The sequence below is a fragment of the Schistocerca cancellata genome, chromosome 6, assembly GCF_023864275.1.
Source record: "Schistocerca cancellata isolate TAMUIC-IGC-003103 chromosome 6, iqSchCanc2.1, whole genome shotgun sequence".
Taxonomy (NCBI): Eukaryota; Metazoa; Arthropoda; class Insecta; order Orthoptera; family Acrididae; genus Schistocerca; species Schistocerca cancellata.
The window spans coordinates 579,356,155-579,374,570 of record NC_064631.1 but is presented as its reverse complement, the minus strand read 5'-3'; the positions used below and the strand labels follow the sequence as shown (position 1 = coordinate 579,374,570).

Sequence of the window (18,416 nt, the reverse complement as noted above, 5' to 3'; positions counted from 1 at the left end):
AACCAGAGGTTGCTGAGAGTTTCAGAGGGAACATTACACAATCATTGACAAGAACAAGGCAAAGGAATAGAGAAGAAGAAGAATCAGTAACTTTAAGATATGAAATAGTGAAGGCAGCAGAGGATCAAACAGGTAGAAAGACGAGGGCTAGTAGAAAACGTTTGATAACACAAGAGATACGGAATTTGATTGATGAAAGGAGAAAATATAATAATGCAATAAATGAAGCAGGCAACAGGGAATACGGACTTGGCTTAATCAAACCATGGAAAATCCAGGATGGGATGTAACAATATTATGAAAAGGATAGTTGTTAATTACCACGCAATGGAGATGATGAGTCTCAGATAGGCACAACAAAAAAGACTGTTACAAAATAGACAGCACCCCCCCCCCCCCCCCCACACACACACACACACAGTCTCTAGCAGCTGAAGCCTATTTGGTGACAGTCTTTTTGTTGTGCCTATCTGCGACTCAGCATCTCCACTATATGGTGAGTTACAACCATCCTTTTCATAATAGTATTACATGGTTTATGTATTTGTGTATAGGTGCTGGACACTTAGAGTTTTGGTGGTCAAGTGATTAGCATTTGAGCCTCGCAAGACAAACTTGTATGAGGCGATGGTTAGACTCCCACTCAAACAATAATTAATAATTATTAATATTTTTTCATCACTGGTCATATTATTCAGTTTACATGACATTTCAGAGATAATATAATTTTAAAAAGAGAGAAAAAAATGTGTATTTGCATGAAGTTTTAGTGAATTTCATGTTATTTGATTACTTAATATTTTTAATCAAATTTAATTATTAGAACAAACATATTTATAACTATCAACAAGTAAACAAAGAAATGCATAGAGTTTTCCTGAAAATGTATGCCTCTCATCATTTGTGAAATCCCTTATACATACAATCTGGTAACGCACCCAGAACTATTTCGCACCTGGACATTTCATGCTGCAGGCACAGAGGCAGGCCTCATTTGGCAGTCAACATGCGTAGCTGTGAGACATTGCTCAAGCAGCAAGAACAAATGGTGTAGATGCAAATTTTTTGAATATCACACAATTTACACTTGTACTACAAAAATGAAGATGACTCCCTGTTTTTCGACTATTGGAGGTAATGAATGTCATGACAATTCAATGCATACTGCAGCTAAAAACGTCTGTTGTGGAAGTCTTTTTCAAGAAGTGAACCTTATTGACACAGAGCAATCACTGACAATTTCTGCAGATGCAATGGCAATTGTAGAAGTACTTTATCATTCTATTGTCAAAATGTTAGGAGAAGAGAGACTTACTACTTATGAGGAACTCACTCATTCCGACAAAGTAGATGGAGGTGGTCTATTTCATGAAGTTGACGATATTTCCGAAATGAGAATTTTCAACCAGCCAAAAATAACGCAAAAGCTGAACACATTGTGTTGGAGACAAAAATAAACGTAGCAGCACTGGTAAAAAGAGCACCCTATGTGGAATCTATAAACTCTCCACAGAAAAGGATCTCAAATTTTAAAAAGAGAGGACCATTTGAAGAGATGAGAAGAAAACATAAAAACTGGAGGATCAGCAATCGATAAATATGCACTAATTGATTCATGGACCAATGACTGCTTCGTGGAGCCTCACAAAATCACCAGCAAGGAAGTTACAATTTTGTCAACTGCTCTGTTTTTATCTTCAACAACTGTATTTTAACAACAGATTATGACAGTGATATGTAACTCAGACTGCACATTTCAGGTAACAAGAAGGATTTTACAGCAGTGGGCTTTGGCTGATGTGGGCCAATTTCAGTCCAAGAACTTCATCTTCAAAGCATGTTTCGTGGGATAAAAAATTCAAACAATGGCACAGAATTCAGAAGAAGAAGATCGCGACATATGTGAGGAACAGGGAGTCTGTGCCTTGGGAAGAAACACTGGAAGTCACAAGAAAGTTTCAACTGCAGACGAAGGCACTTATCCCTAATTTTGACAAAAATTTGAGATTAATACAGACCAGACAGTTTGCCAGTACCAGTCAATTTATGACAGAAATCTTGCTGAAAGAAACTCAAAATCTGTGTTTGTTGTAAGTGATGAAAATATAGATTAAAAAAAAAAATCTACTCACCAAGTGGCAGCAGAACACACACACACACACAAAACTGTTGTGATTGGCAAGCTTTCAGAGCCAGTGGCCCCTTCTTCAGGCAGAAGGGCTGAAGGGGAAGGAAGAAGGGTGAAGGAAAAGGACTGGAGAGGTCTAGGGAGAGGGGTAGAGTTTCGGAAAGTCACACAGAACTGCGGATGAAGGGAGACTCACCATACGGGATGAGAAGGAAAGACTGATTGTCGGGGACTGCATCAGACAAGATTTGAAAACCTGAGCTAAGGTTTTCATATCTCGTCCAATGCAAAACAAGGATAATGGAACATAGTCAAATTAATCTGGCGATGCTGAGAGAATTAGATTAGGAAATATGATGATAAAAGAAGATAACTTTTGCTATTTGGGCAGCAAAATAATTGATGAAGGCCTAAGTAGGGACGACATAAAATGTAGACTGGCACTGGCAAGCAAAGGGTTGAAGAACAGGATTATTTTATTAACACCAAATATAGATTTGAGTGTCACGAAGTCTTTCCTGGAAGTATTTGTATGGAGTGTAGCCATGTATCGTAGTGAAACATGGGCAATAAACAGTTTGGACAAGAAGAGAACAGAAGCTTTTGACATGTGGTGCTACAGAAGAATGTTGGAGATTATATGGGTAGATCACATAACTAATAATGAGGTACTGAAAGAATTGTGAAGAAAAGAAGTTTGTGGGAGAACTTGAGTAAAAGAATGACTCTGATGATAGTATACAGTGTAAGGCATCAAGACATCACCAATTTAATACTGGAGGGAAGCACAGTGAGGGCGGGGGGTAAAAGTCATCAAGGGAGACCAAGAGATGTATACAGTAAGCAGCACATTCTCAAGGAAGGATTTACGTTGCAGTATTCAGAGATGAAGAGTCTTGCACAGATAGAGCAGCATGGAGAGCTGCATCAAAGCAGTCTTTGGACTAAAGACCACAACAACAATGAGTTTATCATAATGGAATTTTTAGCTCCATTCCGTTCTTGGAGAAAATAACAGTAATGAATTAAAGAGAGTCTATCTTCTTGCAAGAACACAATTATTTGTGTTGTTTTATCCCCAAACATATTTCATGACAGTTGTGGCATCTTCAGAGGGATTTTTCTTTTATTGTTCCTGAAATATATACATACTAGTTTTATGAAGGTTAGGAATATAATGCAGGGTTGCCACAAGTTTCCCCAAGTGAAATTCCCTGATTTCCAAACAAGTTTTAGCATTTTTCCCTGACAAATTTTGAGATCTCAAGGGTAAGTAAAGATGGAAGTTGACGATCTGTCTATGCAGCTATGGTACAAGAAACAATAGAGCCAAACGAGGAAATATCTAAATAGAACTTGCAAGCAGATTGCATTTCCTAATGTGAGAAAAAACCTTAAGTACTAACATCAACATCTTTTGTAATAAATTGTATTTAGATGGAGAAAGCAAGCCAAATGGTATGCGTGTTTCTTTAAGACCAATGAAGTTATTTTATTTCAATAAAACTAAACCCACTTGGTGATAAAAATACACATTTTCTTGGAGACGCAAGACAGATTTAAAATACCTTCACCAATTTCAGAAATAATCTCAGAAAGAAATAGACCTGTTGAAAGAAATGTATAAGGTGGGGAAGATTTGTGTAAACCAACAATATAGATGACTGCCAATAAAATGTTGATTCTACTATGTTAATTATTGTTGGTTATTATCCACTGTGTTATATCTATTATTTTACAGGTGTTATGTAAGCTTTCTTTCAAGAAATATTTGAGTACATGGTGTACAAACTACCAGCAACTGTCACACTTTTCTTCCTCTTATCGTCCATACTTTATAATGTATAAATTACTTTAAAAGTGCCAAAATGTACTAGAATACGGTAAATAAAATATCTATAAAATGCCATACTGCACAATGTATTTGCAATGAACAGTCGCAGTTTTTGAAATCCATCGCCTGTGGCCTCTAGCCTACCGAGGAGCACTGCAGTCCTCGATCCGTGGGTATATCACGAAAATCCACTGCATTACGCCACATACAAACAGACCAGGCCTGCGGACAGTTCAGTGGGACTGATGGGCCTGATGGGCAGGACTTGTATTAGTGGAAAACGAAGGGCTTCAGATTGGCAGGCCCCATCCATTAGAGATACCGGCAGAAATGGCCCACAGTTTTGGCCTATCATGGAAATCCACTCTTGTGGCCAGATATTCGTGAGTGATGGACAGCATGTTGATGAAATGTGACCACAGTGATCAATCCACGAAACAGATAACGTCTGCAAATACTCTGAGAATCAATAATAATGAAGATAGGTAGAATTCACTGTAAAGATGATCGCTGGGCCGCAGACAGGCAGATAGAAAAGACAATCACCCTCTCAGAACTAAATTTTCGGTCATAGCCTTTGTCAGAAAATGAGAGCACATGCACATGCACATTCACACAATCACTCACACACAACTGAGGCTCACATAACCGCCATCCCCGGTCACTGTGACTACTGTCTCTGAGAATCGGATCCAAACAAACCACTCCTCACACCTCCCTGCCTCTCTTAAGTAGCTGCTAGGCTAGAGGCCAAAAGTGAAGGCAGCACTGACTGCAAGCTGAAGGGAGTGGCAGGAAGGGGAGAAGTAGTAACGAGGGAGTAGGGAAGTGGCGCATGTGCTCAGCTGCACCCAACCAGTAACAATGCACAACATCTCAGTAAACAAACCATTTCATCTACTGAGACAAAACGAGATTTTTCCACTTTAGACAACCAGCTTATTGAAAACAACCATTACTCTTGTGGCCCAGAAAGTGACCTTCAAATCTTAAAACAAAATAATAAAAAATGTAAATTTCGAGTGACTAGGGCCTCCCGTCGGGTAGACCGCTCGCCGGGTGCAAGTCTTTCGATTTGACGCCGCTTCGGTGGCTTGCGCATTGATGGGGATGAAATGATGATGATTAGGACAACCCAACAACCAGTCCATGAGTGGAGTACATCTCCGACCTTGCCGGGAATCGAACCCGGGCCCTTATGATTGACATTCTGTCACACTGACCACACAACTAACAGAGGCAGACAACAAAGTAATTATCTGTACCAACTAACAATAGAAGAAAATTACCACATGCAAAATGCTATCATACACAAGAAAAAGTAATTAATGATAAACAGTGCTCTGCAACAGAACATTATTCAACATTCTAAGTGAACTACCAAACAATATCTACATCTACATCTACACTCTGTCTACCACTGTGAAATGCTTGGCAGAGTGTACGTCCCATTGTACCAGTTATTAGGGAGTTATTAGAGCTTTTTCCTGTTCCATTCCTATATGGAGCATAGGGGAAAAAAATGACTGCTTAAACACGTCTCCATGTCCTGTAATTAAGCTAACCTTACGCTTATGATACCTAAAAGAGTGATATGTAGCAGGTGGTTGTTTATTCCTGTTGTTGTTGTTGTTGTTGTGGTCTTCAGTCCTGAGACTGGTTTGATGCAGCTCTCCATGCTACTCTAACCTGTGCAAGCTGCTTCATCTCCCAGTACCTACTGCAACCTACATCATTCTGAATCTGCTTAGTGTATTCATCTCTTGGTCTCCCCCTACGATTTTTACCCTCCACGCTGCCCTCCAATACTAAATTGGTGATCCCTTGATGCCTCAGAACATGTCCTACCAACCGATCCCTTCTTCTCGTCAAGTTGTGCCACAAACTTCTTTTCTCCCCAATCCTACTCAATACTTCATCATTAGTTATGTGATCTACCCATCTAATCTTCAGCATTCTTCTGTAGCACCACATTTCGAAAGCTTCTATTCTCTTCTTGTCCAAACTATTTACCGTCCATGTTTCACTTCCATACATGGCTACACTCCATACAAATACTTTCAGAAATGACTTCCTGACACTTAAATCTATATTCGATGTTAACAAATTTCTCTTCTTCAGAAACGCTTTCCTTGCCATTGCCAGTCTACATTTTATATCCTCTCTACTTCGACCATCATCAGTTATTTTGCTCCCCAAATAGCAAAACTCCTTTACTACTTTAAGTGTCTCATTTCCTAATCTAATACCCTCAACATCACCCGACTTAATTCGACTACATTCCATTATCCTTGTTTTGCTTTTGTTGATGTTCATCTTATATCCTCCCTTCAAGACACCATCCATTCTGTTCAACTGCTCTTCCAAGTCCTTTGCTGTCTCTGACAGAATTACATGTCATCGGCGAACCTCAAAGTTTTTATTTCTTCTCCATGGATTTTAATACCTACTCCGAATTTTTCTTTTGTTTCCTTTACTGCTTGCTCAATATACAGATTGAATAACATTGGGGAGAGACTACAACTCTGTCTCACTCCCTTCCCAACGACTGCTTCCCTTTCATGCCCCTCGACTCTTATAACTGCCATCTGGTTTCTGTACAAATTGTAAATAGCCTTTCGCTCCCTGTATTTTACCCCTGCCACCTTTAGAATTTGAAAGAGATTATTCCAGTCAACATTGTCAAAAGCTTTCTCTAAGTCTACAAATGCTAGAAATGTAGGTTTGCCTTTCCTTAATCTTTCTTCTAAGATAAGTCGTAAGGTCAGTATTGCCTCACGTGTTCCAGTATTTCTACGGAATCCAAACTGATCTTCCCCAAGGTCGGCTTCTACTAGTTTTTCCATTCGTCTGTAAAGAATACGTGTTAATATTTTGCAGCTGTGGCTTATTAAACTGATTGTTCGGTAATTTTCACATCTGTCAACACCTGCTTTCTTTGGGATTGGAATTATTATATTCTTCTTGAAGTCTGAGGGTATTTCGCCTGTTTCATACATCTTGCTCACCAGATGGTAGAGTTTTGTCAGGACTGGCTCTCCCAAGGCCGTCAGTAGTTCCAATGGAATGTTGTCTACTCCGGGGGCCTTGTTTCGACTCGGGTCTTTCAGTGCTCTGTCGAACTCTTCATGCAGTATTGTATCTCCCATTTCATCTTCATCTATATCCTCTTCCATTTCCATAATATTGTCCTCAAGTACATCGCCCTTGTATAGACCCTCTATATACTCCTTCCACCTTTCTGCTTTCTCTTCTTTGCTTAGAACTGGGTTTCCATCTGAGCTCTTGATATTCATACAAGTGGTTCTCTTATCTCCAAGGGTCTCTTTAATTCTCCTGTAGGCAGTATCTATCTTACCCCTAGTGAGATAAGCCTCTACATCCTTACATTTGTCCTCTAGCCATCCCTGCTTAGCCATTTTGCACTTCCTGTCGATCTCATTTTTGAGACGTTTGTATTCCTTTTTGCCTGCTTCATTTACTGCATTTTTATATTTTCTCCTTTCATCAATTAAATTCAATATTTCTTGTTTATTCCTAGTGTCATCATTTACAGCTGGTTCTTGAAACTTTGTTAGTAGGCTTTCTCAGGATAGTTACCGTCTACCTTCAACGTCTGCCAGTTTAGTTCTTTCAGTATCTTACTGACACTCAGCCACAGGTCAAACAAACCTGTGACCATCTGTTCCGCCCATCTCCATATTAGTTCAATATCCCCTGCTATACCTATTTGGTATAGCAGGGGATATTTCTTCGATGTAGATGTTTATTTAACAGAAACGGGTAGAGAATAAAGGTGTAGCTGATGGCTCAGAGATGGATTTCTTCATGTATCTGACAGCTGTAAACAGTTACTTTACAATATTCACAATCACATTTTGAGGTCTGGCACAAATGGTAACTTTCTTTTGTATCAATGTCCCCAACTGAAAATTACAGCTTTTCTCCTGTGAAGACTGTTATTTAACTGGAACCGGTACTGAATAAAGGTGTATTTGCACAGCTGATGGCTCAAAAATGCATTTCTCCCAGCAAGTACTGTATTTGCTTGAGTTTACAGATTCGAACTTGGTCTCACTAATATTATATTCATGGGTTACTATGTTTTCCATTCTGCAAAGTGCACAACTTTACATTATTGAATATTTAAAGCAAGCAGCCAATCAATGCACCACTTTGAAATCTTATCAATGGCTGACTGAACATTTGTACAGTTTAGGTCAAAGTGTACTTCATTACAGATAACTGCATCATCTGTACAAATTATGAGGCTACTATTAATAACATTGACAAGATCATTAAAAAAAACATGAACAACAGGGGACCAAAAATACTTTCCTGGGTTACACCCAGAGTTACTTCTACATCTGTTGATTCTTCTTCCATCCAAGATAACATGCTGCAGCCTCCCTACCAAAATGTCTTCAATCCAGTCACATATTTTGTCCGATACCCCATATGATCACACTTTTGATAATAAGTGTAGGTGTAGTACTGACTGAAATGCTTTTCAGAAATCGAGAAATACTACATCTACCTGACCACTTTGATGTTCAGCTTTCAGGATGACATGTTAGATAAATGTGGGTTGGGTTTCACATGATCTATGTTTTCAAAATTTATACTAGCTGGCATGGAAGAGGCTGTTCTGTTCAATATACCTCATTATGTTTGAGCTCAGAATAGTTTCTAAGATTCTACAACAAATGGATGTCACAGATATTGGACAGTCATTTTGTGGATTACTTCTGCTACTCTTTGTAATATCCATACATAATGTAATATGACTGTAATATTCCAGCTGCGAGTACAAGCAATGATGCGCTACCGTAATTTGATATGACAACGCTCTTTGCTCTGACGACAGCGCTCTCTGCTGTTTTCTTGTAATTGTTGGAGATAAGTTTGCATATGGAAGCAATCTGAAGTGCAGAGGTCAACATGTAATTGCAATTATCAAGAATAAAAATTGAATTTGTAAAAAAAAGAAGGTAAATATCATTTACGAACTTTTATTCAATGTTGGATCCCCGGACATTCATAAAAACTGTTAGTGTGTTCAGCAATACAGTGCATGGATATTTGTTCACGAATTAACAATACTGGGCAAATCTCCTACTATCAAGGTCTGAATGATGAGCAATATTTCAGCGTCAGCTTGTGTGTTCAAGACGTTCCCTAAGCTACCAGTTTGTTAGTCAGAAGATATCATAATGCCACTGTTGTCCAACCTTCTCATTCTGAAAGTTTTTTCCAGAAGACCTTACAGTGAGTGTGAATATTTTTGCTGCCAAGAGAGATGGAGTCTTCATCGTGAGTTGTAGCAGTTTTCTCTGGTTTTGCCTGGAGTTCTCTGAGAACTGGAGAAGCAGAAACCTCCGACTGCCAACTAATCCTGTACCTAACACGTTCTCTCCTTACAGCAGCCACAAAGAAAACAATCATCTACAGTCAAATTTTTTTTTCAGGTTTTTTATCTTAGCCAGGTAAAATTTTTTTTTGAATGTATGCATCTAAGAAAATGAATTAAAAGAGAGTTTAAATCTAGTACCTGTCTCATCTGTGTAAAAGTCAAAGGTCAAACAAGTTAATTAATGAATAATTTTTGTTTTTGCGTCGCAGTTTCATTTTACCTTCTTACTGACAGATGTGACCTGTACTTTCTTCCAACTACTGGGCATTGTTTCTTGTTCAAGGGAACTGTGGCAGATTAGAGTTAACGGAGGGCCCAACTCGGCCATGAATCAGGTATATAGTCTGATAGGCATTCGACTGGACCCTGGGGCTTTGTTCAGTTTTAATGATTTCAGCTGGTTATCAACACCACTCACAGAAATATCTACTTCAAACAATGGAAATTCCAGGTTGGAATATCAACAATATAGGAAAAGAGAGTTGCTACTTAGTGTAAAGAAGACACGTCAAATTGCAGACAGGCACAATTAAAAGACACTCACACATAGCTTACAGCCACAGCCTTTGACAGTAAAAGAGCAACACACACACACACACACACACACACACACACACACGACTGCCAACTCCAGCATCTCAGGCTGGAATGCAGCATCACATGGGATGCAAGCAGCAATATGAAGGGGATGAGAAGGGGAACGGGAAGGGATAGTGGTGTACGGGTGGGGGGAGAGATGAATGCAGTCTGGTGGAGTCTACAAGGGCTAGACTGCCAACAAGTGCAGCTCAGTTGTCGGGGGGGCCAGGGAGGTGGAGGGGGAGGGAGTGGGGAAAGACAGGTGTATGCATTGGCAGAGGGCTGCAAACAAACAAGGTGGCAGATGAGAATGGAAGGAGGTGATATGACAGGGGGGGGGGATGGAAACTGTTGGGTGGAGGGTGTGAGGACAGCATGCTACTGTAGGTTGAGGCCGGGATGATTACGGGAGTGGAGAACGTGCTGTAAGGATAACTCCCATCTGTGCAGTTCAGAAAAGCTGGTAGTGGAGGGAAGGATCCAGATGGCTCAAGTAGCGAAGCAGCCATTGAAATCAAATGTGTTATGTTCAGCTGCATGTTGTGCCACAGGGTGGTCGGTCTACTTTGCTCTTGGCCACAGATTGGTAGTGGCCTTTCCTCCTGGTGGACAGCTGGTTGGTAGTCATTCCAATGTAAAAAGATGCACAATGATTGCATCAGAGCTGGTAAATGACATAGCTGCTTTCACAGATGGCCTGGCCCCTGATGGAGTAGGACAGGACTGGAATAGGAAGTGCTGGGTGGGTGGATTGGTCAGGTTTTGCACCCAAGTCTTCCACAGAGATATGGTCCTTGTGGCAAGGGGCTGGGATTGGGAGTGGCGTAGAGATGGAGATGGACTGGGATGTTGTGGAGATTAGGTGAGCAATGGAACACTACTTTAGAGGGGTGGGAAGTATCTCGGGTAGGATGTCCTTCATTTCAGGACATTATGATAGATAATCAAAGCCCTGGCGAAGGTGTGGTTCAGTTGTCCCTGTCTGGGGTAGTCCTGGTGATGAAGGGGACATTCCTTTGTGGCTGGTTTTTGGCGGTGGTGGGAGGATTTTGGGTGTGAGGATAAATGGCATGGGACATCTGTTTGTGTACTAGGTCTGGGGGATAGTACCTGTCTGTGAAGGCCTCGGTGAGATCCTCAGTATACCGAGCAAGAGAGTTTTTGTCATTGCAGGTACACCATCCAACTGTACAGGAGGGACATTTTAGTGTGAAAGGGATGACAACTGTCAAAATGCAGGTACTGTTGGTGGGTTTAATGTGGACAGAGGTGCAGATAGAGCCATGAGAGAGGAGGATATCAACATCTAGGAAGGTGGCACACCGAGTTGAGAAGGACCACATGATGCGAATGGGAGAGAAAGTGTTGGGGGTTGGGGGAGGGGGGGGGGGGGTCTTGGCACTGGGTTCAGACTACGAAGATATCAATGAACCTGACCCAGACTAGGGGTATGGTGTTTTGGGAGGCAAGAAAGGTCTGTTTTATATGACCCATAAAAAGGTTAGCATACGAGGGTGCCATGGAGGTGCCCAGGGCTCTGCTGCAGATTTGTTTATTACTTTTCCTTCAAATGAGAAGTATCTGTGGGTTAGGATAAAGTTAGGCGTATGAGAAATGAGGTAGTGGGTTTGGAGTCTGAAGGATGCTGGGAAAGGTAGTGTTCAATAGCAGCAAGACCAAGGACATGAGGGATGTTTGCGTATAGGGAAGGGGTGTCAACAGTGACAAGTAGGGATCCAGGAGGTAAAAGGGTGGGAATGGTGGACTGTTAGGGAAGGAAGTGGTTGGTGTATTTGATGGGGAAGGCTAGATTATGGCCAATTCATTGGAGGTGTTGGTGAATGAATGCTGAAATTCTTTCAATGGGGGCACAATAACCAGGCACAATGGGGCCCCAAGAATTGTTGTGTTTGAGGATTTTGGATAGCATGTAGAAGATGGGTGTGTGGGGTGTCATAAGGATGAGGAGGGAAATGGAATCAGGGGAGATGTTCTGGGAAGGGCCTAAGGCTTTAAGCAGGTACTGGAGTTTGTGTTGGACTTCTTTCCACTGAAAAGATAATGTTCTGAGGAAGGGACTTGGGAGGGATGGTGAGGCTAAGTTGTAGTAAAGTATTCCTGGAAGGTGATCGGCAGGTTGTTAGATGGGAGGGGGGAGTATCACAGTTGGATGGTGGTACGAATTGGAAGAGGCAGGCTTCAATGTTGGAATTAAAGTGGTTTTGGTTGGAGGGATTGGAGGCAATGAAGTGTTTCCATTGCAAGTATGGGAGAAGGGGAGTAGGTGTTTGACAAGTCCAGCATGGTTAAATTTGGGTGTATGGCTAAAGGTGAGGCCTTTGGATAGGACAAACTTCTGTGGAGCTGAGGGTTTTGGTTGCAAGGTTAACAATTGTGTTACAGGAATATTTTGGCTCTGGATTTGGTGGAGGGTTGGTAGTGAGTTTTGGGGGATGTTGCAAGTTGAAAAGGTCAACTAGGGACTGTTTAGCTGCTATGGGGTGTGGACAAAGAGGAACACTGTGGGTACGATAGGGGTTGGATGGTGGTGCCCTGAGACTGGCAGTAGGTTTCCACATTCCTAGATGTTGATCTCCTCCTCTCTGCTGGTTCCATCTGCACCTCTGTCCACATTAAATCTACCAACCACCAACAGTACTTGCATTTTGTCAGCTGTCATCTCTTTTGCACCAAAAAATCCCTCCCTTATAGCCTGGCTACCTGTGGACAGGGTATCTGCAGTGACAAAATCTCTCTTGCTAAGTATGATGAGGGTTTAACCAAGGCCTTCACATACAGATACTATCCCCCAGACCCTGTACACAAACAGCTCTCCCATGCCATTTCCCCTCACACCCTCAATACTCCCATCTCCCACAAAAACCAGTTACAAGTGAGTGCCCCTTCGTCACCCAGTAACACCCCTGGCTGTAACAACTGAACCACATCCTTCACCAGTGCTTTGATCACCTAGTGTTGTGCTCTGAAATAGGGACATTCTACTCGAGATTCTTCCCAGCCCACTTAAAGTCATGTTCCATTGCCCACCCAACCTCCACATCATAGTCCACCACTGTGCCACTCCCAATCCCAGACCCTCGCCACAAGGATCACATCCCTGTCGAAGATCCAGGTGCAAAACCTGCCCAATCCACCCACCCAGCACTTCCTATTCGAGTCCTGTCACAGGTTTATCCTATGCCATCAGGGGCCGGAGCACATGTGAAAGCAGCCATGTCATTTATCAGCTCTGCTGCAATCATTGCACATCTTTTTATATTGGAATGACTACCAACTAGCTGTCCACCAGGAGGAAAGGCCACCACCAACCAGCTGTCCACTGGGAGGAAAGGGAACCACCAAACTGTGGCACAACATTCAACTGAACATAACACACTTGATACTAATGGCTCATTCACTACTTGAGCCATCTGGATCCTTCCCTCTACCATCAGCTTTCCTGAACTGCGCAGATGGGAGTTATCCTTACAACACATTCTCCGCTCCTGTAACTATCCTGGCCTCAACCTATGGAAACATACTGTCTGCACACCCTCTACCCAACAGTTTCCACCCCCAGTCCTATTATCTCCTCACATTCTCATCTCCCATCCTTTTTATTTGCAGCCCTCTGTCAATGCATCCACCTGTCTTTCCCCATTCCCCATCCCCACCTCCCTGCCCCACAACCTCCTGACACTTCACCTGTTGGCAGTCTAGTCTTTGCATACTCCATCAGATGGCATTTCTCTCCCCCCCCCCCCCCCCCTCCCCCAACTTGTACACCACAATCACTATCACTTCCACTTCCTCACCTTCTCCAGATTGCTGCTTGCATTCATATCTTTTTCACTCCTCTTTTCAGTGGTACAAGAAATAAGTTGTGGCAATACTGAATCTAACACACACTATTCAAACTTCGAACAACCTATGAAACATTGCAACAAACAACTGTCAACTACATATCTGAAAAAAAAAATGTGTACATGTTATCTCAGATTTCTTTGGTGTGATTGATTAATGGTGTGCTACTAGGTACACAGCAAAATTATTGTTTCCATTATATCCATATTATTTTGATGACCGACCTAGTCATCATCTTCAAGCACTATGAATTTTGCCTTTAAGTAGAAACAGCAACTTTGCTGTATACCTGGAAGCACAAAATCAAACTCACTCCTGCTTCAGTAGCAACACTAGTTTTCTTGGCCTAGGGCCACTGCCCTAGACTAATTTTTGTACCTGATATTTCATCCCCCCTTGCAGTATTTGTTAGAGGCAATGGAGAGCAGATAGATGATTTTCCAAGATGCACTGCCTTAAACAGTGTACCAATGGCTCAATTACCTGAAGCAGCCAAACTTTTTTATTTGTAACTGTAGAGTTGTGATGTCTTCTGACTGTTGCCAAAGATCATGGGTTCAAACCAATGTATATTAAGGAATTTATAAAGCAGAAGGATTGGTGATGTTTACTTTATTTGGCATTAAGGCCCACAACTTCCCTCATTTCAGCCCTCCTTTTCTGTTAAAAGTTGTTTTTGTGTTTCTGAATTTATATGTTCTCTCTAAATACCCTAACAATGTGGTGATTGGACCCTGCCAAAATTTCAGTATTGAAGCATCAAATTTGGTGGTTCCCTGTTCCTATACATGAACCACTTCTGCTAGTTTATCCATGCTAATTCATTCATGCTATCCAGATGATAATTGCTCTCACGTTCCTCACGACATCCACTGAAGCTTTTATTAGTAATTCAGATGTACATGGTTCAACTATTGTGAAGTTACAGATAAATAGTTCAAACAACACCAAGTCCAGGATGGAACAACAATATGGAAAGGATAAACTGCTACTAACCGTAAAGTGGAGGCCTAAATCGGAGACAGGCACAATGAAAAACAATGGGCACAGTGAAAAAGAATGCTAGAAATATGTCAGCTTTTGGGCAAAGTTCTTCTTTAGATGTAGAAAACACGCGCATGTTCATGCGCCCGCGCAATCTAACTGGGGTGGACTAGGGACTCCCCTCCCCTCCCCTCCCCTCCATCTCCTCTCCTACTCGTCCCCCCACCCCCCTCCCCTCCCACAGCCTCCTGTTTTGCACCTAGCAGCTCTATCCTGTCACCATGTCACTCCACGCTCCCACAAGCAGCACTAGCATTTCCCCCCCCCAAACCTAACCTGCTATCACCCCCCCCCCTCCCTCTTTCCCTATCGGCCAATGTCTCTTCCTTATCCCATTACCCATCTCGGCTAGACTGCTGCTCATGTTAGACACAGTTATAGTTGGGCCTTAGATTGGTTGGTTGGTCGCTATGGAGGAGGGGACCAAGGACCAAGCAGCAAGATCACCGTTCCCATCGGGTTAGGGAAGGACAGGGAAGGAAGCCAGCCATGCCATTTCAAAGGAACCATCCTGGCATTTGCCTGAAGCAATTTAGGGAAATCATAGAAGACTTACATCAGGATGGCCAGACACACGTTTGTGCCCTCGTCCTCCCAGATGCGAGTCCAGTGTGCTAACCACCTCACCACCTCCCTTTGTAGTTAGCTGAGCACATGTAGTGTACAGCAATTTGTTTATTTAAGGCTGATTACATTGGTGAATCAATTACCTGCATCGCCACTGGCTCAGAGGATGTCTCCCACAGTAGCAGACAAAACATCAGGAACGAACACCATGACTAAGTCTATGCCTGATTCCCAGAAAACCAAAGTCATTAAGAGAGTAACCACTGATTACTTGTCCTTTTAGAAAAATAATAATTATCAGGAAAAACTGTTTAAGAATCATAACTTAAGTCCTTACAGGTTCTAACAAAATGGAGATCACAATCCCATGCCTTCATGACAATTTCAATGCAGAGCACTAGGTTAAACTGGCCAAGGAACTGTAAAAGAATTCTCTACTGATTTACCAAGGGCACAATTGCATTATTTGCATCAAAAAATTCAGGGAAACCATGGAAATCCTAGATTTTCAGTGTTTTTACTTCATTGCACTATCATGACTGATCTCATTGTTCTCCTGAAATAATATTACATCATTTCTCAAAACCCTTCCATTCACTATAAAAATTGTAGCATTCTGTTGGCTAAATTTTATATGAGTGCAGCACATGTCAGTTCATAGTGTAGAAGAGTTCCTCAAAAATCCTTAGAGCTTAAGAGAGGATCATGCAAATACTTTAATCGTTAATATTGGCTTATACATGTATTCAGTTGTAAACTTCAAGTTTCTAATGTGGTTTAATTATAACTTACACATTGACTTGCCCAGTATATGAATTGCTGTCAAATTTTGTGAACATAATTTTCTAGTATCTAAAGTGTTTTAATTGTAAGATATACTTTGACCTGTCCAATATCTGATGTGCTGTACTGTACATGTAAGATTTACTGGACCAATAAAATACAATACAATACATACACAATTTGTGAATGTGTGGTGATGGGGAGAAGGGGCGAGGCACATAATATTATGTTCGAATGCAGAAGTATAAGGAACTGTTGTACTTACCGTGGAATGCATTTGGTGTTATTGTTTTCGTAGTAAAACATAATTTCTAAGTTAGTGATGCCTCTATAGTCAGGTGCACGAAGCCACATGGATTCCATGTGTTTCTGACCGGGTGCAAGTTGCCCACCCGGAAGGGAAATTTTTATGACTTCTGGAATAGTCCCCTGTCCAGTATCACAAACTGGGTAACCAGCACATGAAATCAATTCTGGTACAGATGATGCAAGATATAAATTACTCAATGGAGCACTACCAATGTTCTTGAAACGTATGCTAACATTCTGCATTTCACCACAAAGCATCTCTGAACTCATATTTTGAAATGATACCTGCAAAAGTGAAATGAGATACATTTTAATAATACTACTTTAAATATATTATGGCAACTACAGAAAACTATGTGTTGAAAACTATCCATTTCCTGAAAGCACTTTAGAAATTATTGAGTTCTGGATGATTTCAAAGTTGACTTCATCTGAACAAATGGAAAGACGAAACGGTGCTCATTGTTAGATAGCTCAGAATTCCAATAATGGTTCAGAATTGTATGTACAAATTAAGGCTAGAGGTTCAGTCCTGTAACTGATAATACCAATGCAGAAAAAGCTTTTTTATTACTACGTTCCTTACTACTGTTAATAATGAAGATACAGTTGCAACAAACAATTAAAAATTGCAAGTAAAGAGTTCAACATGTGACATCTTAAGAAATTACAACACATGAGAATGGGAGAGCTAATATTTATTACTTTTACTGTGAAAACAGGTTACCCTATGTAACAGGACAATAAATTGCAGAAATGAGCCAAGTGCTTACAGCTTCAACTGAGGCATCACTCAGCTCTCTCCAACACAGGAGTGGACCCTGTTGGTGAAGGATGTTTATTGGTGCATGATACACTCTTACAAAATTAAAGCCATAACAGCCCTTGGCTGCAAAAATTAAGTCTTCTGACCTGGTTTCGGTACTACTATGAGAGCCTTCATCAGAAGTAAAAGATTCAAACTGGCATGTCACGTATAAAATAAATATCAAGCGATAAAGCTTTAGTCACAAAATTTTAAAAAAGAATACATGGGAGGCAAGCCACCATGGACTGCTCGCACATGTCAAGCCACAGGTAGCAATACAGATACCTCTGATGAAGGCAATCGTAAGAGTGCCGCAACCGGGTCAAAAGACTTAATTTTTGCAACCGAGGGCTGTTATTGCTTTAATTTTACTTTCCAAATGGTCGCTGACCATGAAGCTATATTTAAAACTTTAACACACATTTATTTAGTTACACCTATGCTCACTTTGTACCAAAATTATGTGCATTTCTCACAGTATAACAGTGAGACTAAACAACAAGTTACTGCCACAATACTGTATCTACTACATTATCTACCTCAACAGCTTAACAAATATTGTAATACAAAGCACTTTGTGGAATATAAATAACTGAAGGAGCAGTGGTAACAACTCACTGTTAAACTGAGGGGTTGAGCAGTCAAGAGCCACACAAAGAAGACTGAAAACACTGATAAGCTTTCACACTACATCCTGTTTTGAGCTGCAGTGATGGTAAAATGTAGTTGATCAGGACAATGTAGCCATGCAGGTGTAAGTATGTGTTGGTATGTGTATTTTGTAGTTAGTGAAGTTTTCAGTCTTGAGTATATGAGATGTGATTGCACCTTGTCTGCTACTGCAATGACAGGCAAGGTAGAACCATGTGTGTAAGCTTCAATAAATTCACTGCTGTGGTACCTTGTACGAAGAAAATGATTTTCAGTCTTGTTTGTGTGCCTAAAAACATTCAATGTATTAACTATATGGTGAGATGTTACCTTTGTCCTTCAATTATCTGTAACTTAACATCAATTTAAATTTATTTTTGGACAAACTGCTAGAACATAAATTGTAGTTAACTGAGTCAGTGGAAATTAACATACT

At 41.0% G+C, this 18,416-nt stretch overlaps 1 protein-coding gene across 3 annotated transcripts in view; it reads right to left on the bottom strand.

Annotated features, from left to right (window-relative positions):
- LOC126191356 (trafficking protein particle complex subunit 8) overlaps positions 1–18,416 on the bottom strand; it is a 313,324-nt gene that overhangs the window by 94,461 nt on the left and 200,447 nt on the right. For all 3 annotated transcript variants that reach the window (XM_049932196.1, XM_049932197.1, XM_049932199.1), the window contains one exon: positions 16,478–16,806. In XM_049932196.1, the coding sequence (XP_049788153.1) occupies positions 16,478–16,806 (329 nt within the window). The remainder of the gene's footprint in view (positions 1–16,477; positions 16,807–18,416) is intronic.